The sequence below is a fragment of the Mytilus galloprovincialis genome, chromosome 12, assembly GCF_965363235.1.
Source record: "Mytilus galloprovincialis chromosome 12, xbMytGall1.hap1.1, whole genome shotgun sequence".
NCBI lineage: Eukaryota > Metazoa > Mollusca > Bivalvia > Mytilida > Mytilidae > Mytilus > Mytilus galloprovincialis.
Window position 1 is genome coordinate 63,168,824 of NC_134849.1, and position 26,752 is coordinate 63,195,575.

The 26,752-nt window shown below is 31.3% G+C and overlaps 1 protein-coding gene across 3 annotated transcripts; it reads right to left on the reverse strand.

Annotated features, from left to right (window-relative positions):
- Window positions 1–5,548: 5,548 nt before the first annotated feature.
- On the reverse strand, window positions 5,549–23,875 carry LOC143054514 (PDF receptor-like). Of its 3 annotated transcripts, none has more exons than XM_076227542.1 (2): window positions 23,740–23,875; window positions 5,549–7,182 (listed from the first exon to the last, which is right to left on the reverse strand). In XM_076227542.1, exon 2 carries the CDS (start codon window positions 7,156–7,158, stop codon window positions 5,974–5,976), a length of 1,185 nt encoding a protein of 394 aa, XP_076083657.1. In that variant the 5' UTR covers window positions 7,159–7,182; window positions 23,740–23,875; the 3' UTR covers window positions 5,549–5,973. The 3 variants fall into 3 exon arrangements, with proteins under 3 accessions (XP_076083657.1, XP_076083659.1, XP_076083658.1); XM_076227544.1 differs by lacking the exon at window positions 23,740–23,875 and adding an exon at window positions 20,461–20,517; XM_076227543.1 differs by lacking the exon at window positions 23,740–23,875 and adding an exon at window positions 20,190–20,322.
- Between the last annotated feature and the right edge of the window lie 2,877 nt (window positions 23,876–26,752).

The following is a 26,752-nucleotide window of genomic DNA, read 5'->3' on the forward strand; positions in this document are numbered from 1 at the left end:
AATTCTCTGTATTTCTTTATTCTTAATACGTATATCACGGGATCTAAAAGAGGATTCAACAGCAGAAATACGGTATTTGTTATCATACCTAAATCGGCTACCTTTTCAGATAAACCCTTGCTGAAGGAATAAAAACCCAGCATACTCCTGGGAAGAACTCCTACAACTGTTACACAGATGATGACTCCAAGAGTCAATACATTTCGGCGCATTCTAAGTTCATTATTTTTTCTCTTTTGACTCTGATCGGCTGGCAGTCCACGTGTTTGGACTCCTACCAGCTTCTGTTGTTTTACCATTCTGCAAACAATGACCCCATATATGCTAATAATTGAAATCACAATAGTAACTGCCGGAAGGTCGTGTGAAAATACAAACAATGGAGTTAGTGTCTGCACGGCTTCACAAGGTACAGGTCCTTTTAAAGTTTCTATTCCAAATCTCAGAATACCAAAACAAAGGCTGAAGAAAAAACACACAAGAACAGACACGTTATTGGTTATAATCTCCAGAACACGTCTTTTAGTTCTAAATGTAGCATTCAGTCGTTCTAAACATATCAATAAGTTCTGCAGAAGAGATGCAATAATAGTTCCACACACCACATGTTTTAACATCATACACTGATAAAAGTATTCCGAGTTTTCCATGTTTTTCAAGTGTACGAAATTAAGAATTCCATGGTAGATATAAATCAGACCTACAGCAATATCGCTCAGACTTAGATATAAAGCCAATACCAAGAATCTGTTTTTTCTTAATTCTTTTGAAGTAACAGACACGTATATAGAACAAACATGGAATGTCAGAAGTACAGATGCAATTAAAACAGCTGCTATCGTAGCACCAAGCTTCAGCATTTCTGTAGAGCAGTGGTGTAATGGTTAGCGCATCGGACTACTAACACATAGGTTCTTGGTTTGATCCCCGCTCCCGATTGAACGTTCGGCTCTCCCTTGATATCATGTACATGTATGGTCTTGATCAACGATGATATTCCGTCGGAAGGATACGATAAATTGCTAACCTGTGTTAAGAGAGAGTCGTAAACCACACCCCTGTAGATTTCGAAAAGAGCAGGCTAAGGCAGCTACAAGGCAGGACTCGCACCCTCAAAGTAGAAACTGATTAAAATAAGTTGCAATAACCTATTTCCCACTCCACTATGAATAAATATGTTTAAACTAAAACTTAACTAAACTAGCATGTATGTAAACCTTCGTAAAGCATTTATTGAATTCACATGGCAACGCAATACACTCACCTAACGGTTGTATGTTTTTTTTTATGAAAATGAATTTAATTAATTTAATGTCGTTGAATACGACGTAAAGGGATGAACTTCTTTAACAAGATTGATTGCTAGAATTGGACGAAAGAATAATCCTAATCCGATTATTCACACTATATACGTTTATTCAGATCATGGAAATTGTCTTATATTATTTTCTAAACAGGAAAAGATTCAAACTCTTAATTTTAAACTGCATTGTATGTAACATTACACAAAAGAATAATCCTTATCCTTATGTACGTGTTTATTCAGAACATAGAAAATGTCTTATATAATTTTCTAAACAGGAAAATATTCAAACGCTTAATTTTAAACTGCATTGTGTGTTACCGTCCTTCGTGATCCTTTTGTTTAAATTTGACAAAAGGAACACTTATTTCTGATAAAATATATCTATATATTAATTTTAAATAAAATTTCCAATGCACTGTTTTATCAATCAGAACAAAGAAATTATATGATAATGTGATAGGTAACAGGATTAATTAGCATATCAACAGATATAGATTTGTTTTTATTTTAATGACAAGTTTTAGTTTCGTGATCAAGTATTAGTCAAAAAGGCTGTGTGAAGTGTAAATCTTACGTAAGATTTGAATGTCAGTGCGGTATTGTTCGTGTAGGCAAAGAAATGAAAGCTAGATTGGAAATCTTCCGGTTTGGAGTTGGTTTCTTTTTTTCAATGATCACAAATTTTAAAAAAAATAGTTTCCCATAAATTCTTTGTGAAATTATTATTATTATTCTTTTTTTAGAATTGTTTGTAGGTGTCTTATAAAAATGTTATACATAACTTAGTTAATAATGGTCGATATATAAAATGGGGAATATGTCAAAGTAACACCAACCCAACGACAAAGAAGATAACAACCGAATGCCAACAGTTGGTCTTCAACGCAGTTAAAAATTCCCTAAATAACAATGTGAACTGGTTCAGTGAAAATGGACGTCATACTTAGCTTTATAACATATAAATGAACTAGAGTTGAAAAAAAACATACCAGAGTGACAAAGCCCAGAGGCTCCTTCCTGACTTTGGAAAGGTGCAAACATACAACGGGGTTAAATATGTTTTGTGAGATCTCAACCCTCTTCCTATACCACAAGTAGAATAAAGTGAAACACAGCCAAACGGACAGTAAAATAAGTTGAAAAGAAGACGGATTCCGATGTCAGAATAGGTAACGAAAGAAAATAAGCATAATAACAATGATACGTACATAAATAAAGGACTACCAACAGTTACTGGCATGCCAGCTCCGCACATAGATTAAAATGATAGAGAAATTTTGTCTTCATCATATGAAAATCAATCATAATTTCTCCCGTTAGTGGTTAAATTTTATAGTATGTTTTTGATTAATTCAAATGTTTAAATCTATAGTCCAGTCGATTTGAGCAGATTTTAAGCAAAATTGCTCATATTGTGGTAAAAGCATGAAATTTTGCATAGTAGTAGTATAGGTGATGGACAACATTTTCGGCTATGGATCCAATCTGGAACTTGAAATTGGTGGGAATGGCGGCCATTTTTAAAATGGCGGACGTTGGATTTGAAAAAAATACTTGAAAATTTTATTATCAAGTTATTGTCTTGTAACTTTGTAAATAAATCGATAATACGTATCTGAGTAGACCAACATTGATAAAAAACAAATAGTTAAACGCCTATTGTGTCCAACTTGAAAAAAATCTTGAATTTTTTAAGCCAAAATAGGTCTACCTTCAAAATTGAAATCGATGAAAATAAACATTTGGTTATTATTGTTTTTCTGGAAAAAAAAACTGTTTAAAAACCTCCATTGGCATAATGAGCATAATTAGTATCATATCATACAATAATTAATGTCATAACGAAATCAACTAATTATTTTAAAAACTCTTTGCCTCGCCAATTTCTAGTAAAATAAAGTTCTTGCCTTACTTTAAATTAAATATGAAATAAAAGAATTATAGCCCTGCTATAAAGAAAAAACAAAAACAAAACAAGAAAATATATATTTACTATTTTGAACTGAGCGTCACTGATGAGTCTGGTGTAGACGAAACACGCGTCTGGCGTATCAAATTATAAGCCTGGTACCTCATAACTATTAACATGACTATAACATAACTATAAACATATTGTTTATTTATGTGTTTCCCTGTCCTGTGTGTTCTTCCATTTATTTGTATTGTAGTCCTGTCATGTAATGTTGTCATTTTAGCGTTATATTTAACACTGCCATAAAAGCGGGAGGTTCGGTTAGCCATAAGAACCAGGTTCAACCGACTATTTTTTCTTAAAATGTCCTGTACCATGTCAGAAAAATGGCTATTGTTATTGTATAGTTCGTTTCAGTGTGTGTTGCATTGTCGTTTGGGTTTATGTTGCCCTTTAGTGTTTCTGTTATTTCATTTTTCTCCTCTTACATGTCTTATATTTGATGTGTTTCCCTCAGTTTTAGTTTGTAACTCGGTTTTGTATTTTTCTCAATTGATTAATGACTTTCGAACAGCGGTTTACTACTGTTGCCTTTATATATCAAAACGTGAAGTGATATATGTTGAAACCAATATTTATCTCCTCCAGGAACGCTCACTGCCGAATATGTGACAGCCAAAAATGATAGCGAACACATTTGAGGTGATATAGGACAAACGAATCTAAAAACAAAAGTCCGAATCTATCTAAGTTCAACTCTGCCTATCAGAAAAATTTGAGATTAAGAAAAACAGTACGCAAAAAAACGTGTCTACCTAATGAGTTGTTTATTCTGTGGTTCATTTGACGTAGCTATGTAAATCTTTTGACATGGCTCCGTACCTATACATCCCGTCATTGTGTTATTGTTCTATGATAAGTTTTGTATACTTGTCTTTCACTTTTGCTTATATGGTTTTTCTGTATGCCTTTTTTATGCTTTCATGTTACATATGACGTGGCTCTGTACTTATACATCCCGTCATTGTTTTATTGTTCTATGAACAATTCTGTATTCCTGTCTTTCGTTTTGTTAATGTGCTACGTCTGTATACTTTTTTTGTGTAATGTTCTTACATATGATGTGGATCTGTAAATATACATTCCGTCATTGTGTTATTGTGGCATGGTAAATCTTTGTTTATATAGCTATTTGTTTTATATTGATAAAGATTACACGTATAACACAACGGTGACTGCTGTACCACTAATTTTGATATTTTTACCTATTTTGTCTGTTTTTTGGTTCACAAATCTTTGTCAAATATAATGGAATTTTATACGACTGCAATGTAAGTGAGAAGTTCAGCTAGCTATAAAACCAGGTTTTATCTACCATTTTATACATGAAAAAATGTCTGTGCCAAGTCCATTGTCCATTCGTTTGATGTGTTTGGGATCTTAATTTCGGTCATTTGACTGTCCGTTATGAGTTTTCCTCGGACATTAGTATTTTTGGGAATTTACTTTACATGTTGTTATGTACTGTTATATCATTTATGAGTGTTGTTCGTGATTTTTTTTGTACTGTAATTCTGTCAAAATATGTTTTTTTATTGTTTTTTTAACATAGCCATGTAAGGGACGACATCAAAAGTTCAATGAAGGATAAAAAAAACTTAATTCACATAGTTTTTTCACTGACCCCCACACCCCCCTTCTTGACTTAATTTGGGAAAAATTGATTGACCAATAGGGATATATGTAAAATCGATTTTAAATTAACAAAACTTGCAGCAATGTTGACCCCCACACCCCCAAACTATTTGATTTAAGTTTTTAATCGTACATCGATCTTTTGATGTCGTCCCTAAATGGGAGGTGAGACAGCAATAAAACCATTGCCAGCCCACCATGGGATAATAAAAGGTCATCCCAACGTGACAGATATACAGCGCAAACAATCGCAGGAACGCACAAATAATTTATATAATAGTCGTTACAACATGTAAATCGTGAAATAACAACGAACATCTGGTCCGTCACTGCTTTTATGGTATCTGGTGGAGAGTATCATTCGATGCAGTATCTTATCATTTTATGATATAATACAGGGCAATTGCATCTGTCCCAGCTTAGCATTTAAACAGTTGGTGGTGATGTAGGCTTAACTTTTTAAAACTCCTAAGCCAAATTCATACTTTGAAGTATGTGGCCTTCAACCTCTTTCTTTACCGACTTTATAATTCACACATTATGGAAGTCACATTCACAACTTCTCAATTCATTATGTTATTTCTTCAACTGCAAATTAAAGTAAATAAAATATTAAAATAACATTCTTAAACGTATTCGTATTATTATTTTTATTTTCAATCAAATTATATCCTGAGACACTCGTGTTTATCAATACATTTCTGTATACTATTTTTGAGTTCTCTATCGTTGACATGTAATCAACCACTGTTGCAACATTTAAATCAATAACACAAACTATTTCACAGTTGGTTTGCCTATAAAGGTGAGTTTCCCATCCGGCGACAGCGTTATTGTTCTACAATATATGCAAGTAGATTTATACTGTTCTTGGTTTTAATTATGTTGTTTATTAACATAAACTAGTTTTTTGGTACTAGGATTAAAAGTGTGTAATCCATACGCATTTGACTCTTTGTCAGACATACGACATTTTTTTTTAAATCGCATATCTTGCACTTTGAAACAAATTCAATACTGTAGCTATATTTACACAAATGTTTTTAGCAAACAATCTTAATTAAATTTCGATATCATTATTGGCTGTTTCTGATTTTACAAAGTCTTTTATATTCGAATAGTTACACAAAATAGCAACAAATATACCCTTTGATGAGGTAAATGTCGTCGCAAGGTATTGAACTATGGTCTTTGATTCCAAAGTATTCAGCCTAAGATATGTAGGTATGATCACAACCAAGAAACTCAGTAGCATCAAGGAAAGTAATATTCCAGTTGTTGTTAAATTATTTATGATTTTCGATTCTTGCAATAAACGTTGAGAAACTCTTTGATAATGCCGCCATGACGACAAACTGATTAATACTATGATAGACACAAAACAAAGGATCTTTGGAACGTGTACAATCCAAATCGAGGCCAGATGCATGTGACCATTCCAACATGTGACCTTGTGATTCAATATTAATGTAATTGTCCATAATACGGTTGGTAAAACAGGCAAACCCCAACCTGCGATGACGTAAGCTTTGTATCCGGATATACACAGAAATCCTGACTTTGCCGTCATGTAAATAAAGTGGGAATCTATAACAATCCACATAAGAATTGATATGTCCGCATACTGGTGAAAAGCTGTTAAGATCTCACATACAACAGGTTTCTGTACTGTGGCTAAAAACGAACGACTGATTGTCAAAAATATTGATATTTGGAAAATAAGTTTGATAATTAATTCCAACATTACGGCTGCGAATAAATGTTTGTGAATTTTTACCCTTAGGATATTATTGATATATTTTGGAAGCTTACATTTATACAGCCAAAAAGATAAGCACAACACTATTAAAGAAAGAAGAATAAAACTTATTCCAAGTATACTGGATTTTCGAATCACATTCTGTAGATCGTTTATATAATCTTTACCATATTCCTGTAATGTCGGCTTGTCAGTCAGGATGCATGACTCGTAATTCGTTTTTTCAACCACTAAACTGTTGTTAAAATTTTCCCATAATCCACCCAGACTACATTTCCGGAATACAAACATGTTGTCATTAAATCCTTGTAATGGAGGACACGGTTGTGCTATTTTTCTTCCAGGGGGCGTTGCAGGCCAGCACAACAATCCATCGTGTACTGGGTCACAGAAATACTGACTTGCATCATTATGTTTGGACGCCGAAGACATAACGGAAGTGCAGTCAACTGAATTGTAAAACAATGTCTGTGTAAAATTTTCCATTTTAAGTTATCTGCCTACATGTACCTACAAATTATACATAGTAATAGTAAAAATACATTTGATTGTGTAATACTCATTGTCAATGATGCTTTTTGTTTTTAATCACGAACACAACATTGCCAAATGTTAACTGTTTAATAAACTGTGGGATTTCTCTAGTGTTTCAGTATAGTAGGGAGATCCTGCTTTCCACATTCGTTACCCTTCGTGTTGCTCATATTACTAAAAACCTAGAATTACATGTACAGCATTGTTTGATTATGTCATGACAGTACCAAAACTAAATAAAGTCAAGAGTCATTTATATTTTTTTATGCATGAAAAGACACTATTAATTGCAACCCTTCGAAAATATTTGATCAGTCTGATAAGATATCATCACTAATTGCATACTTATAAAATGAAATGAAGACAAGGAGATGAGGTGCAAAGATAACAGATTTTTTATCAATTCATTATAAATGAACCATTTCAAATTGTTGGAACATTATCGTTTTACATTTTAAAAATTAAATCACAAAAATACCAGACTCCAAGGAAAATTCAAAACGGAAAGTTTATATTCAAATGTCCAAATCAAAAGCTGAATCACATAAAAAGTAAGATCACAAAAATACTGAAAACTTAGAGGAAAATCAATTCGGAAAGTCCATAATTACATGACAAAATCAAATAAAACAACGCATCAAAAACGAATGGACAAGAACTGTCATATTCCTGACTTGGTACAGGCATTTCCAAATGTGGAAAATGGTGGATTAAACCTGGTTTTATAGCGCTAACCCTCTCACTTTGATGACTGTCTCGTCAAATTCCGTTATATTTACATAGATGCGTAAACTAAATCGACACAATAAATAAAATAGTCAAAATATGGGTACATCAGTCATCATCGTATAACAATTTTAAAAGGGACAATAAACGAATGGATAACAACTGTCATGTTCCTTTATTTGCACAGGCATTTTCTAAATTTCTATTGCCCCAGGATTCTCTCAAACTGATAAATAAGACATTGACATGAATCCATTCTCTATGCAGTAAAGGTTAAAATAAAAATAACGTTCCTCATCAATAACGTTAAATCTCTAAAAATTTATAAAAATTCTTCTCATTTCATCATTTAATTGCACACAATGGTCATATGACAAAATTTTGCGATCTAAATTATACTCGATCCTACATATTTGAGAAGATTCCTTTCACAAATCGAATATATCAGCATGATTATTAATTGCTTATTATTTTTCTGTGTTTATATGATTTTAATACATTCGGTGGATCGACATAAAACCAATAAGTTGAAGAAAAAAGTAATAAACGCCTCTTTTAATTTTGACAACAATTGTTCTGTAATTGACCTGATAATCAACAATAGTCAGTTGACAATTTGATTGCTATGTTCAGGTCTATTGAATTATTAACGCAAACGGTGAAATAAAGGAAATTAAATTTGTCATCTCTGATATAACGTGTGATAATTAAAAAAATAATAATGATAATAAAAAGAAATCATTTTCTTTCGACAATTAACATACATAATACAGCAACAACAGTTACATTAAACTACATAATTATTTTATCCGACAAAGATGAATTATGTTTTCCAAGTACATCAAGTGTACTGGATTTCTACATGTCTGTTGCTATAGATTTAGAAAGTAATTATGTTTTATAATTGTCAAATGTCAATTTAAAATTGTATCGAAGCAAGAAATTTCATTTCGAATAACAATTACCGCTTTTGATTTAACTCACAGTCATATACTTTTAAAAATATGACATATGCAACTTATATTTATAAACCAAACTGAAAAACGAAACCATCACCTTCCAATCATATAATGTTCAAGTATAACAATGAATTCAGGTTTAAGTTTAAGAAGGTTAAAAATTAACTGACTCTAGTTGATAGATATTGTATCTTGTAGAATGTATACTTAGAAATCAAACTATTAACAATAAGAACAAGTAGTGTATTTGCGTGTTAGAAATTTAATTTTTACATCCTCATAAATCGGTAAAATCATATTTGAACTTTCTCAACTCTCAAAATAGTTGTTATTATATTTCAACGTTATTTGATATTTTGTTTAACCTCCGACTTTTAACATATCGGATTCAAATCGCAATCATATCAACATTGACTTATTTATTTCTAGCTTTGCTTATCTTGTTTTCGACGGTATTGCTGGTATATCTGTTTTCAAAGCACATTTGTCAAACGGAATTCAAACTATAATTCTTCAATCAACATTGAAGATCCTTATTTGATACATGTATGCATGTAGAAAGTAATTATGTTTTATAATTGTCAAATGTCAATTTAAAATTGTATCGAAGCAAGAAATTTCATTTCGAATAACAATTACCGCTTTTGATTTAACTCACAGTCATATACTTTTAAAAATATGACATATGCAACTTATATTTATAAACCAAACTGAAAAACGAAACCATCACCTTCCAATCATATAATGTTCAAGTATAACAATGAATTCAGGTTTAAGTTTAAGAAGGTTAAAAATTAACTGACTCTAGTTGATAGATATTGTATCTTGTAGAATGTATACTTAGAAATCAAACTATTAACAATAAGAACAAGTAGTGTATTTGCGTGTTAGAAATTTAATTTTTACATCCTCATAAATCGGTAAAATCATATTTGAACTTTCTCAACTCTCAAAATAGTTGTTATTATATTTCAACGTTATTTGATATTTTGTTTAACCTCCGACTTTTAACATATCGGATTCAAATCGCAATCATATCAACATTGACTTATTTATTTCTAGCTTTGCTTATCTTGTTTTCGACGGTATTGCTGGTATATCTGTTTTCAAAGCACATTTGTCAAACGGAATTCAAACTATAATTCTTCAATCAACATTGAAGATCCTTATTTGATACATGTATGCATCATTTCTTGGAATTCATTTCAAAAACATTAGACCCTACTCAATTATTAAATTGTATAAGCACCATGACAAATGCCTCAAGAACTTGTTCCTTAAACGATAAATAATACAGCTTTGGTAATGTTAGAGCATATTCAAAAGCCAAGTAATTATTTGAAATGTGATAATTGAGCCAAAAACCAATGTATAGGAACCTTTTTTATCAAAATAACTGCATTATTTTACATATCGACGCGTATCAAACGAGGCAAGAAATTAGTTTAAATTGGTTATACAGTTAGTCAGAAAAACAGACATTTATCATTTAAATAAAATTGAAATAGTTTGTTTTCATCGATCATGTCAGCATAGTTGCAATAACAAGCGTTTTAAGTGTATATATCAGTCATAACCACTTTAATATGTACTAACATGAAATTCTATTATCAAATATTAACTTGAACAGGATAAAGATAGTCGGAGTAATCTGAAATGCTGTGAAAAATATTTGAAGATTTTAGTCGGATATCGTAAATATTTTTTAGTGTTGAAACGGAATGATAAGAAATTGATAAGATATAAGAAATATGAATAACAATGTGTAATCCTTCTTTTACATAATAAAAACAGTTCAAAAACAATCAGCTTACATGTCACATTCTTCTAACATTGCTTTGCCAATTTTTATCTTAACTATAAATGAAATATAAATGTATTTAAAATATTACATTATTTCATAGCAGTTTATAGGACTCTTTCCCAGCAGAAATATTTGATATCAATTGCTACAGGTATACAAAACAGATAGGATTTTTACATGATGCGTTTCAGAGGTTTGGAACATGACTGAAATGGAAAGCAAATGGTCGTTTTGTCATTCTTTCCGATGATGATAGAAACAAACTACTCAGCAACAGTATCACTATGATTGTGACGGGTCTTCACTTTTCCCTGTTGCAATTGTACAATAACTCGAATTTGTTTTGAACGATTTAAATTTATGAGTTTTTCTCAACAAATGTTTCCTCAATGAAATAAACATAATAGTTATTGAAGAACTTCCATTATCGTGATGCATGGACTGCCCATTGCCAATTGTATTGACTGTGACACTCTAATGACCGGGGCTACAGTTCGATCATTATTGCGGCCTTAGTCATTACAACTGTCTTGTGTCTGTCCAGACTATCACGATAATGACCAGTTTTTCAATACGTAAATATGATTGATATATAAACTAGATTAATGTTCCATTTTATATCAGTCTTAAAAAGGCGGGTCTATTCAACAATGTCGTACCGAATTGAAAAAGATACATTAATATACTTTGTAGAAGGCCGTACCTAAACCAATAATGGTTTACTTTTATAAATTGTTATTTGGATAGAGAATTGTCTCATTGGCACTCATACCACATCTTCCTATATCTATATAGATATTATACTGGGTTGTTTAACGTGGATGCATTAACAGTAATCTTAATGCTAACAAAAACATCAATGAATTTCTTATTTTCTATCTACATTGTGTCCTTATTGAATAGAAAACTGACTAACAAACATTTTGCATTGTAAAAATAAATATAAATTAATATGCTAAATAACATCAACGCTTAGCATTATATTTTGTTTTGTCATGACGTGACAGCGTCAAAACGTAACCAAGTAAATCGGGAATAAGCTTTCATATGAAGTTTAACTTGAACTATTTAAAAGAAGTTTGTATAATTAAAAATCTGTGACTAATACAACTTGAACAGTATAAATAGGAGTCATTGTTATCTAAAATGTTGCGTGAAATATTTGATGATTCTGATAAAACATCAAAAACAATCGTAAAGATATCGTTAAAACTAAATCATTGAATAAGATACAAATATGAAAGATTTTTATATATCATTTTATTCCGGTATCACCTAAGTTGTTCAAGTTATTCAGACAATGTGAAGATGATATTTTAGCAGAACAATTTTTCTGCAAGTTTAGTGATTGGTATGGAAACGACCAAAACGAATCCGTAATCTGCATACGATACGAAATACGGTGGTCAGTCTCATCATTTCCAAATGTTGCCATCCAACACGCCACGTTGATATTAAAAACCTAACATACAATAAAGTTTTAACTCCGACAAGCAAGGTGCTTTGGAGCCAACGACGGCCCCCTTCTTGTTGCGTTATTTCATTTTATTTTTTATATGATCTTATCTTAAATCAACAATTTCACAACGACAGTACACGTCAGTTGAGAACAATACATTATGACAAAAGACCTAAATGCAGCCGTCAATTGGAACTTTTAAGAACATGCTTGGGTATAGTTCATAACCTTCCATAATAAGATATCACAAACGCTGATTCTCCTCACGGATTTGCTTAATTCAGCATTGCTTCTTATAACGAATCTATAAATCCCGAAACTCAATAATGCATTTGGAAGTGGTCAAATGTTGGTTTAAAAATCTTGTCAAGTAATCAAGAGAGAGAGTGGGAGAGAGTGAGGTAGAACAAACACTGTAGAGGATTCTAAGATGAAGCAAGCAGCTATCCAGTTGTTCTTATATTCCTCTTCGAACTTGTAGTTACAGAAGGTTATTGAGAAAAACTAACAAAAACTACATATAAATATATCGGTATCTCAACCGACAAAAAAGAAAAAAAACCTCTTTAATTCAAATAAGAATAAATGTATTAAAGGTAAAAGTTATCAATTGCTATCAAAATGTAGACTTGCTACATGTCCTTTCCTTAATATGTTTTTATTTTTAATTTTGCTCTTCAAGAGCAACCAGTAGGCTGGCACTTATCAGTAATCATATCAATTAATAAGAAAAAAATAAAAGAAAGGGAATTGTAGCAAGTCTATCAGAAACAGTAAAAGTTTATACTAAACACTTTATAATTAAGAAGGATATTCGCTGGCTTAGTTTTTTTCTTTACTATTTGTCAGATGTAAGGGTATCTTTAGTTTTATCCACGTAGTGCCATTACAATTAACTTACAACTTTTATTTTCCTCATTTTATTATTTATTAAAAGTTATTTAAAATAGTTTGTATTGAAAGAGAATGTTCTCTTAATTTTGAATGTAAATTTACATTACTATAAGACGTGTCACGGTACTTATCTATCCCAAATTCAGGTATTTGGTTTTGATGTTATATTTGTTATTCTCATAGGATTTTGTCTAACGCTTAGTCCGTTTCTGTGTGTGTTACATTTTAATGATGTGTCGTTGTTCTCCTCTAATATTTAATGTGTTTCCCTCAGTTTTAGTTTGTTACCCCGATTTTTTTTTTGTCCATGGATTTATGAGTTTTAAACAGCAGTATACTACTGTTGCCTTTATTTATTCAGCCAATTTCAATAGATTGTTTCTCTGAAGCAATGGCACGTACCTTTTATAAAGTTTAGTGTTTTGTGATCTGACAATTAATAACAGTCGTTAAAAAAATATTTTTATTTTGAAACAGAGCAGACAAATTATTTAAACAAATTCGAGGTTTGTCAAAGAAATGTATTGAAGACAACAGCAGTGGCGGATCCAGCCATTTATAGGAAAAGGGTTCCCAACCCAAGGCAAAAGGAGGGTTCCAACCCCAGGATCCCCCCTCTCCCCTGGATCCGCTAATAAACAGTCATATGTATTAAACGGACAAATACACTTTATGGTCGGGTTGTTGTCACTTTGACACATTCCCCATTTCCATTCTCAATTTTATTTATAAATAGTAATAAACATTTTTAAAAAACCACACTTTGTCTTATTAATTACATTTGTAACAAATAAAAGTTATAGCATCTGTTTTATCGGCTAACCTTTACATTTACCTTTTAAAAAGAATATAATTTTCTAGTAACATAATGAGAAAAGTTAGGTCAACAAAACAATCCATGAAATTACGATAATTTAAAGTTCAATGAAAATTTATCTTTATCTTCACACGCTATATTTTTTCTAGTAAGCTTCTGAAAAACGATAAGATGGCAAAACAATCCATAAAATCTCTTTCCAACTTTAAGTAGAAACGTCTGTTAAGAATGGCCATAACTTAGCAATCAATTTCAATTAACACAAAGATTATGTTTGTAAACATATTTATTTGATTCAATAGCTTTGTGGTATTTTGTTACCATAATCAATACTAGAACAGTTTGAGATCTATATCTTCTGCGATATGCACGATAAAAAATTTTTTTGTGTTTTTACTGTTCTATTTAATCAAACCATACAATTTATTGCTATATTAATACAAATATGTTTATAACAACAACAAAAAAAAAATGAAAACAAAACGACATAAATTTCATGCATCCGAAGAGCTTTTCTTGCTATAACTACATCATGGAACACTCAAAGCCGAATATTTGAAAGCCAATGATTAATAAGGACCAAAACGTCAACCAGCTATAAGAAGGTCATAAAAATCGTAGCAAAACCAATCTAAGCCTAAATTTGCTTGAGGGAGTTGAAACCTTAGATATTTACATTAGTTTTATATCAATTTCAATAATAAATAAAGGCAACAGTAGGTGACCGCAACTATAAAAGGAATACAAAGAACAACAGAAACACTGAAGTGCAACGTCTTGACTTGAAAAATTGAAAATTAAAGAGGCAACCATTGTATCATTTTTGTGATTATAAAAAGAAATGGAAAAGGATAAAAAATTGAAATCACTTAATAATGATTGAGTGTTTTAAACACTTTTAGACTGGTGATGCACTATGTTTCTCTAAAAACATGACAACTAAATTATAGCCGTGCCTTTATCACAATGAAACAGAAGTAGTTAATTGAACGGTTCATTAAAGAGCCAACATATCAGTCTAGCTCTCCTTGGACTATATTCTAATAACTGCGTAATTGTAATGCATTTATTAAGATTACAAGTCTAGAATACCAAACTAATTGATTAGTACATAAATGATATTGACACGCTGAGAACAAACACTCTATGAATACGAACAAGACAGAAATGTTTTCCTTTCGCTTTAGAAAACTTGACTTAAAAGACATTATCACACATTTTGTATTGATGTGCACGTTTTTGCATGGCAAATAATAGCCGGAAGTCTAGGTTGGTTATTTGCCCTCTAGGCCAATATTGATATTAGCCCCCACAATCCATATCGAGCCCCCGAATTTGACTTCCGGTACAAACCTGTCAATTAAAAATTTTGTAAATAGGACGTCATCTGAGCAGCTAGCCGATCGAAAGACGTTTCCCCGAGTATCAAATGACGTTTCAAGTAAATTCATACAAGAAATGAAGAAAAGAGAATACAATGAATGAAAACAAGAAGAAATTTGTGAAACAATAGAAAGTTATAAATCTGCTGTATCAGAAAAAAATGTAAAAATCACCAGTTGAAATAGTTATCTGTCTGCCAGTAATGGACATCACAAACTAAATGCTTGTTTTTATTATAAAACTTCTGTACACATACTTTTTTCAAGATAATTCTATAATTTGTCCAAATTTAAGAGAAGTTAACTATTATTTAATTGCTTGCTTCCAGCAAACAATTCACCGACATGTTTCTCGTATGCAGCGTGAACTTTCTCGTAAAAACCCGGTGATCGCAATACGCATGTGCGAATGGAAAACTAAACGTAAACATCGTTCCGTTATCAAGACTTCTATATCTTATTGTACTTGTTACCTGAGTATCCATGATTCTGTGTTGATTGTTTACAAACGGGTGACAATCGTTAAATTCGGCTTTAAAACATGACCATAAATTAGATGCCATATTTTCACAACAGCACTGACCAATAAAATCGTGCACAGAATACTAAGTTTATTATTAATGTATGCATTGGTTCAAGAATTAGATGAACATTATTTTTCACCAATCTATCGTCCCATATGACTTTAAGTATCTATATGAAGGATGTTCACCGACCTAGTTATTTCCTTTTTGTCAGATGTTCGGAAAACTCTTGTTTTATCCCTGTAGTGCAATTGATTGACAAATTGACTATTGCTTTTCATTTTATTATTTTATTACACATAATTTTAAAAGCCATTTAAAAAACTTGTCAATCCTGATTTGTTAACACTTTTTCAAATTTTAAGACAAAACGATGATGAAATTGATAGTTGTTATACATTCTTTGATATACTAGTGTCAAATGTACTAACCATCTAAAGAGAATATACAACCTGTTTCAATAGCGTCTATCCCAAAGACAATGACACGGACCTTTTATAATTCTGCTTTTTTTAAGTTTAGTTTTGTTTTGTATTCTGTAAATTACTTTTAATTAGTAATTTTTTTTTGAGTTTTGTCAAAGAAATGTCGTAATGTCCAACAATAGACATATTCATAAAAGGAAAAAAAAAGACTTTATATTTATATACATTTAAAGAAACTTACTAATTAAATAACAAATAAGAGTTATAACATCATAGGCTTACCTTTATATTTACCTTTTCAAAACAACATAATTTTCTAGTAACATACTGAGAAAAATTAGGTCAACATAACAATATTAACAAATATTTGAAGAAATACAGCAATCAAATAACAAATAAGAGTCATAGCATCTGTACAATACGCTTACCTATATATTTACCTTTTTAAAACACTATAATTTTCTATTACATGTATAATGCTGAGAAAAGTTAGGTCAACAAAACAATCCATGAAATTACTATTTTAATTTCAATGAAAATAACTGTTTATATTCACAAAACTATTATTTTTCTAGCAACCTTTTGAAAAACAAACGATAAGACAACAAAACAATTAATAAAATCTCTTTTCAAGTTTAAGTAGAAACGGCTTGTAAAATTGGCCATAACTTAGCAATCAATTTCAATTAACACACAGATTATGTTTGAAAATATATGTATTCGATTCAATAGCTTTGTGGTATTTTGTTACCATAATCCATACAAGAAAAGTTTGAGATATATATTTCTCCTACGATATGCACAATAAATAAGTGTGTGTATTTACTGTTCTGTCTAATCAAACTGTACAATTTTTGGCGATATTCATGGAGGCAAATTTGGGGTTTTTTTTGTAAATAATTTAAAACAAAAAGTAAAAGTCAAAACACACAAATCATTTTTAAATTCTATTTTTTGTATAAAGATGAAAATAGGAAAACAACATGTTATAAATTTCTTGCAGCTGAAGAATTTTTTCTGAATGTTCCTACATTGAACATTGGGAACACTCAAAGCCGAATATTTTAAAGCCAATGATTTATTAGGACCGAAATCGTTGAACAGCTATACACCAAAATGAACTCTAAAAAATCAAATCCAAATCCATGCACCTAAGGTGAATTTTGAGGAATTTGAAAGCTCAGTTTCTGTATTATTTTCAAATTTATTAGTTTATTTCTCAAAAGGCCAATTAAAATAATAAATTATTTTATATTATTTATTAAGAAATAGGGAGACATATAGAATATAAACAACTGTGGTGCATATACATTGTACTAATAAACAGCATTATTTTAAACTTCATTTATATCGATTTCAACGTTTTAAGAATACGCGTGTTAACATAAAAAGTGAAAACGAAAGAAGCAAACGTACATTTGAATGTGTATTGATTATAAAGTAACAATAGAATCCCAAAATGTATTCCTAACAATTTCAAAAAAAAATGAAACTTCAGTTACATGTATTGTTCTGTACATCTGTGTTTTGTCAAACGGAATTAGTGTTGGCATCTATGCTGCATTCGATACCAACATAAAATTAAAGAGCTTTTTTCAATTTAAAGTTTCGTATTCCTGATAGAACGTGGTTATTCTCAATTACACTCTGCATTTTTCACAATGTCATTAAAACAGACCAAAACGATTGCGATCCAGTTCCATACCTACTCAGTGATTATAATATAAAATATTTCTTTGACAAAATGCGTAATAAATGTCTGTCAGAGAGACAACAACCAGAACAAACAGGAGAAAACAACCGAAAGCCACCAATTGCTCAGTCTGATTAAAATCAAACCTCTCAGCGCTGAGTTGTTTGATTTTAATGAGACTGCCAATGGGTTTTCAACACAGCAAGAACAATCTCCACCCAGAGACAGGCTCAAGCTGGCCCCAAAACACAAACGTGTACTGTGGTTCAGTGAAAATGGACGTCACACTTAATTCCATCTCGTTATAATAAACAAACTAATAACATTACAAGACTAACAAAGGTCAGAAGCTCTTGACTTGAGACAGACGCAAACATTACAAGACTAACAAAGGTCAGAAGCTCTTGACTTGAGACAGACGCAAACATTACAAGACTAACAAAGGTCAGAAGCTCTTGACTTGAGACAGACGCAAACATTCTGCGGATTTTAAGATGCTGTGTGAGATCTCAACTCTCCCTTAAACCTCTAGCCAATGTAGAATAAACAAACATGTTAGCAAAAGGTGACCTGTAGTTGTTAATGTCTGTGTCATTTTGGTCTGTTGTGGACGGCTGTCGCATTGGCGATCATACCACATCTTCTTTTTTATATATAGCAGTTGGAAATACAATTTAACATAAAATATTTTAAAAGAAATGGAAAAAGATAAAAGGTGGATTCACTTAATAATGATCGAGTGTTTAAAACACTTTTGATGCATTATGTTTCTCTAAAAACATGACAACTAAGCTTGCTTTTATCGCAATTAAACAGAAGTAGTTAATTGAACGGTTCATTAAAGAGTCAAAACATCAGTGTCAGTTTCTCCTTGAACTATATTCTATTTACTGCGTAATTATCAGATTACAAGTCTAGAATACCAAAATAATTGATTATTACACACATTTTATTGACACACTGAGAACAAATATTCTGTGAATACTAACAAGCTGAAAGTTACGACAGAGATATTGTCCTTTCGCTTTAGAAAAATTGATAAAAAGAATAAAATAAAAAGGTCTGAGAATACCCTGAGATATAAAAATCAATTCATTCAGATATCCATATAAAAATAAAGAAATGTGTACGATTGCCAATGAGAAAACTGTCAACCCAAGTTCCGATGATACGCAAATATAAACAATCGTACGGAATTCAACAATGAGAAAAACACAATGCCGTATAGTCGGCTTTTAAAGGCCACGACATGAAATATATGAATCAATTCAATAGAGAAAACTAACGGCCTACTAATAATTGATAAATGTTTATATCTATCACACTTGTTTTTCGTTCATTTTTCGTACATAACTTTGGCCGTTAGTTTTCTCGTGGGAATTAGTTTATATTTTTCATTTCGTGGCCTTTTATAGCTGACTATGCGGTATAGGCCTTGCTAATTGTTAAAGGTCGTACGGTGATCCATAGTTGTTAATTTCTGTGTCATTTGGTTTCTTGTTGTCTAATTGGCAATCATACCACATCTTCTTTTTATATTATCGATATTCGTTGGCTGGTATTTACGCTGTGTGTTTACGAGTTTATAAGCCGAAAAGTAGATTAATGTACCTGTCCTATTGTATTTCGAAGAAAGTCCATGTAAATATAAAATGTGCTATATGCTACATTTCCGGACTTAAAAGTCAAAGGAAATTAACGTGTCCCATCGTATTTAAAAGACAATAAAATTTGGTGCTATATGTGACGTTTTAGGTCTTAAAAACCAAAAATAATTAAAGTGTCCCAATATTGTATCTCAAAGACAATACAAATTCGTGGAATATGTGACGTTTCTGGTCTTAAAAGCCAAAGTAAATTAACTTGTTCCGATGTTTTTTTCAAAGACAACGAAAACCTGTCCCATGGTATTCCAAAGAAAATAATAATTTGTGCTATATGTGACATCATAAAAACAGCGCTGATTTTTCATTTTCAACTCTATTTATTCATTTATTATTCTCTTTTTCATTATGATGATGGTAAATGAATAAATACAGATATGCAATTTTAGCTAGAAAGAGGAGCCATATTGTTGGCTTATCAAACTTCCTCGCTTTTAACTCAAAGCATTAACTTAGATAACAAATAAAACATAGTCATAGAATATTAGTTGCATCTATAATAAATCTACATCTTCTTTAAAATGCTTTTATTAATGATTTGAAATTACGATAGATCTATTTCGTTTGATACATTTATGAAATTTAACATTCATATATTTTTGTTTTTCTAATTTTCAATTAAAAAAAGAAACTTACCGTAATGAGTTATTAAAACTTTCAAATTAACACTATATTTCTATGTGATCCATTGTGAACTCAATCGAGCATAATGCATCTAAAGTGAGCAATGTGCTGCTGTTAATTATATAGCAGAGATCACGTGATACAGAAATACCACCAGTAGCACTTAAATGATCCTTTGAACAAAGTGTCAATTTCCTGAAAACGTACTTAAACATGTTAAACAATACTTAATCAAGCAGTACACTGAATTATTTCGAGATAAAGATACAAAATTGATACATACGGTATTTGCAGGAATTTTTCAACGCTTTTTGACACGAGTTGAAAACTTTGCAATTTCCGTCTTCGAGTGACCTTGAATCAACAGAAATACATTTAGGTATAATTGGCTACTATTAAGAATAAGGACCTGTGGTATTTTTGTCAATACAAAATTACAAATAGAAGTATTATTACCCTAGAGCTCGTCTTTATTCTGTCTACTTCTTTCAGGCCAGTCGATATATGATCCCTCGTTTCTGTGAGGAGTTTATTTATCATGCAGTATAGCAAAGTAATATTCACCTAACGTAACATGAAGTTAAAAATAGGAAACGTACAATACTATATGCATGTATAAAGCTGTCCTTTTATTAAGTCACCAAAACGGAGTTTTTGGCGACTTATTGTTTTTGTATCGTTTCTTATTATTATTATTCTTATTCTTCTCTTTCTGACCCCTTAAACTGTCCTACCATTTTTTGGGAAGCAGTACAGGATGGAAAATTTATATTTATTCTGGGTATAGGTCTGCATCATGGGGGTTGCAGAACCCAATGTCCATGATACCAGGGTGTCATCTTGGCATAATTAGGGGGGCTCAAAGATGGGTGGGGTCAATTTTTGTTTGCATTTCATCAATTTTCTGCTGTAAATAGAGTAGATGGTATTATATTTTCTTTTATGAATATTTAGAGACACATGTCAGCTTCAACTTGGAACTACTTTTATTTCAGTAGGGGGTCTCCTTGGCATAATTTTAGGGGGGTGAATTTTTATGGAACATTCCAGAACATCAATGTCAAATTAGTTCTAGAGACATTAAATGGTACATGATTGTATATAATTATGGAGGGAACACATTACAGTGGGGGTTGGACTTTGGAATATTCAAAATGGCCCCCGTTACCATGGAAACAGCAAAAATATGAAAAACTTCAAAATGCTTCAAAATTATTGAAACTTATAGCAAATGTTGCCTAATGTATGTAGACTAAACTTTTGAGTTTGGAATTTTCAAAATGGCCGCCGTTGCCATGGAAACAGCAAAAATGTCCAAAAATTTCAAAATGCTTCAAAATTGATGAAACTTAAAACAAATGTTGCCTACCATATGTGGACATTACTTTTGACCTCAAAATTTCCAAAATGGCCGCCGTAACCATGGAAACGGCAAAAATGTTAAAATATCAAAATCCATTTGATTTAATGAAACTTTACACATAGGTAATTTGGCATCATTGATACCGCAGAACAAACGATTTGGGGTCCGTTTTGGTGACTTTTGTGTTAGCATCCTAACACAGGATTACTTGTTATATTTGATGTTTGTTTTAATGAGGCATCCTTTTACTAAATTGTTAGGTTCTTATGACTTTGTGTATATATATATATATATATTGTAATGAATGGTGACACTTTAGTAAAATAAATCTTAATAAAATTGAGAATGGAAATGGGGAATGTGCCAAAGAGACAACAACCCGACCATAGAAAAAAACAAGAAACTTTATCTGTCTTATATAAGGTATTGCACTAGTGCAATTAGAGATCACAATTGTCGACATCACCAGTTTAAATATCATGTTTTAAAATCTCTTTTAGTTAGGCAGCAACCATTTGATTTTCTGGGGAGGGGGCTATGGTTTTTTTTCCCTGTACAAACTTTTTTTTTCGCCTGCGGCGAAAAACAATCTATTTTTTCGCGACAAGTCGAAAACAATTTTTTTCTTTCAATTTTAGCATTCCATATAGTGGCAGCTGAGGGTGAAACAAACAATTTTTTTTTTCTCAGAATCAAAAACAAATTATTTTTTTCTCCAAAAACTGGAAACAAACTTTTTCTTCCAAAAAAAACCATAGCCCCCCCCCCCCCCCCCCGAAAATCAAATGGTTGCTGCCTTATATTATACTGTTACAATAAGGGTTATTGTATTATTATTAATTACTCTCAAATGTATAAACTGCATTTACAATCTGGTGAAATAGAAAAACTCTGCTCGGGACAATATTCACAAATATCCTTCATGTTCATGCAATTACCGTAGAATGAAATAAAAAAAAAATCAAATCAACATATATATATAATGTTCTTTTTTTGTACATAAATTAGGCCGTTAGTTTTTCTCGTTTACATTGTTTTACATTTGTCGTTTCAGAGCCTTATATAGCTGACTATGCGGTTTGGGCTTTGCTCATTGTTGAAGGCCGTAAGGTGACCTATAGTTGTTAATGTCTGCATGTGTCATTTGGTCTGTTGTGGAGAGTGGTTTCAATTGGCAATTACTCCCGACTTCTTTTATATATATATATATATATATATATATATATATATATATATATATATACAACTCGTCTAATATATATATATATATATATATATATATATATATATATATATATATATATATATATAAGAACGGATATATATATATATATATATATACAAGTACACACCCGTGATATCGCGGGTCCGTGACTGAATTAAAGTATATAACTATGCCTAAGCCTTATTTTAGTAATTGGTATTGTCATCTGATAAAGTCATGTCGATTATAAGATACACAGTTTTCTCTGCTTTCAAATCTTTCTGTTTGAACCCGTCGACCCGGAACTTATCAATTATTGGAAATATTAATTATTTGGTAAACAAAAGGTCCAGGCTATCCAGGAATGGGGTATTTTTTAATCAACAGCATTGTCCTATATTAGTTATCTTAGAAAGTCTTGCTGATTGCTGAATAAAGCTACAATAGGGAACAATTTGACAATGATTGAATTTAGTAGTGTCAGCCCTATGAGTATGATTATGACTCGTGTATATAGCAAATCCTAAATACACCGTTTGGTGGTGCGCCTGTCAAATGCGGAACGTACAGATAAGGTAATAGCTAACAGGTGAATATACTATTGGTATCGGTATCGGATTAGACCCGGAACTTGTTAATTTTTGGCAATATTAATTATGTGGAAAACAAAAGGGTCTGGAGTGGTGTAATTTTTAATCTACACCATTGTCCTATATTAGTTATATATAGAGTTGAATTCTTTGATTTGTCGTTTTTACCCGATGACGGCTGACAAATTGGACCTCGTAATTTTAGTATTATAGATATATATAAGAACGGATAGAAAATAATTTCCAAAAAATAAAAATTAAATTTGAAAGTTAAATTTATAACATTTAGCAGCTTCAAACATCTGCAGTTTGTTAATATACATTCAATATATCAGAAAATTCAGTTAGTGCTTCGTCGTCATATGATACATCTATAACAATGTACTAGTAAACTCACTGTCTTACCTTTTTTCAAGTTGATTTGTTTAGCAATAAACGTCCACCCCACATTTGCATCAGATATAATGTGTTGTGTCCACTCAATTTAACCAGAGGAAAAATAAACTATATTTATATTTCATATTCACATTAATGTTTTCCTTAGTGTAAATTGTACCCTTGTGAGTGATTTCATCACGACATTTTGTAATACTATATCACGTGCTCTAATTCACGCGGGATTTGAACAATAAGCAATTGTTCATTAAAACTATAAAATATTTACAGTATTATAATGAAAGTTATGTTTTCATGAGGCAATTTAACAGAGAGCGTCATATTTCGTTATCACCGAAATCATTAGAAAGTCAAATTCAATTTAAACTTTTTGACCCTTTAAACAAAGTATTTTACTGACATTTTCAGTACTAATATACTTACTAGTAGTTAAATTATTATCTGTGACACATGCATCTTGCAAGTTGACAATCACAACTTTGTGAAAATAACTTAAATATAGGATAATTGAATAATGTTAATTCAGAAATTATTACGTACTTTTCTTTCTACGATTTTTTGAAGAGACGACAAAAATCCGAAATCAATTATTGCGATTACAGTCAAATCTGCATATAATACTATATATGCATCCAATATAGAATTGCCATTTCTTAATGTTGCGATACTAGTCGGGTTATTCGCATTATTAGAGCCTCACAATAACTTCTGAATTTACAGTATTCTTTCTATTATACGTATTTATGTTGAAGGATATATAAAAAAATAAGATGTGGTATGATTGCCAATGAGACAACTATCCACAAAAGATCAAAATGACACAGACATTAACAACTATAGGTCACCGTACGGCCTTCAACAATGAGCAAAGCCCATACCGCATAGTCAGCTATAAAAGTTGAGGGAGTCCGTGTTATTCAACATTTTTTTCGATGTTTTATTATGTGTATTGTTATTTGTCTTTAAGTCGTTTATCTGTCCAAAATAAACATGTTAAGGAGATGCATGCACATTGTAGTATGATTGCCAGTGTCCAGTGAGACAACTCTCCATAAAAAAAAGATGACATGAAGTGGATGTTAGCAAATATAGCCAACTGAACGATATTCAACTATGATAAACATCTATACATGTAGGTCTGTTATAAAACTCCAGTCATGAACAATGTGAAAAAAATTTAAACGAGATAACAAACGGCTTAATTTACAACAAGACAATTTACGAAAAAACGAATATATAAATATATCATACAAATGAACTTGATCCAACGACCAACACTGAACTGTAGGCTCCTGACTCCGGAAAGACACACAACGAAGGTGCCGGGGTTAAATATGTTTGTGAATGTTTAGTTCTTCTCCTATTACGAGACAGTGGTGCCACAGCACAAACCGTAAACTTGAGTTACAATTGGCAGTTTGTTTTCGTCTTCGAATCCTGAAATGTTCATAAATGTGGGCCCACTGACTGGCTAAGATGGGGGCCCGCTCCGGTCATGCTTCAGTGAATCCCTATATTATCAACCAAATTTTCCCAGAAAAGGGGGAAACCAACAGATAGAGACTATATATTTCATAGTATTTTCTAGGTAGAGGCATTTTCAATAATAAAAGGTTATACGAAAGAAGCATTATCGTACATTAAATAACTACAGTGCAATAAATAGTCAAATCACAAAAATACTGAACTCCGAGGAAAATTCAAAACGGAAAGTCCTTAATCAAATGGCAAAATCAAAAGCTCAAATACATGTACATCAAACGAATGGATAACAGTTGTCATATTCCTGACTTGGTACAGGAATTTTCTTATGTAGAAAATGATGGATTGAACCTGGTTTTATAGCTAACTAAACCTCTCACTAGTATGACAGTCGCATCAAATTTCATTATATTAGCAACGATACGTGAACAAAACAAACAGACATAAATTAATAGGTAAACATATCAAAATTACAGCAGTCAACATTGTGTTATAATCCTAATAACAACAACAACAAAATTTAACAAAGAAGTTCAAACTGGCATATAGACCAAGCATATTAGCAAAAATTGAAAACAAGAATACACATATTTATCTTAATACAATAACACAATGATGGGATGCATAAGTACAGAGCCCCGTCATATACAATGTATGTAACAAAGAAACATAAAAAGGCGTATAGTTAGAGTACATAGAAAAACGATAGACAAGGGTCTTAATCTGAATTTCAGATTAGAACACAATGGATTATTGTTCAACAGAAAGATAGCGAAAATAGTCTTAAATATTAAAAATAGGAAATAGTTAGGTGCTCATCTATAAAGAAAAGAAAAATGGGGAAAAAAATACACAAAGAACAGAAAAAGTGATTTAAAAGACTCAAGAGTAAAGGAATACAGGACCCCTTCTTTTCAGCTAGACCATCAAAAATATTATTTTAACAAGAGGACGATTTTTTCTTATGTATCAACGTTATACTGAAGAATCGAATGCTAAATTTCAATTTCCAGTTAAGAGGGTAGCGTCGTTAAAATCTAAATAGCATTTTTCCAATTTTACCAATATGTATAATTAACACAATTTATATCAATTTACTTGTTATCTTACAACTTAGATATATTTGAATAAGAAATTGAATAGAAATAAACAGATGATGATATTAAGCGTGCACATATTGTTCCATCTAGACAGAAAGCAACCATTAATTTATCTTATGGTTGCCCCTGAAAATCAGAATGTCAATGTATTCGTATCATACAAAAATAAAAGCATTTTGAAATTGAGTTAAAAACTAATCTTAATGTAAAACCTGACTTGAATTAATTTACGACTTATGGGTCAAATTTAACAAATTATTCCGAATCAGTTTGCAATTCTCTAATTCGAGATTACTTTGACATGCATAGAATGTTAATACCCAAAGCATAAAAAGTACATTATTAAAGTGTGATATATTTTATACAAAATTCGAAAAAAGCTCTCAAAACTTGACAGTAATTTTTAGGGTATGCATAAATACATAAAAATCTGATATTTA

What these genes read in the sequence shown, in the direction of transcription:
- LOC143054514 (XM_076227542.1), bottom strand. Translation starts at nt 7,158, where the DNA reads ATGGAAAATTTTACACAGACATTGTTTTACAATTCAGTTGACTGCACT.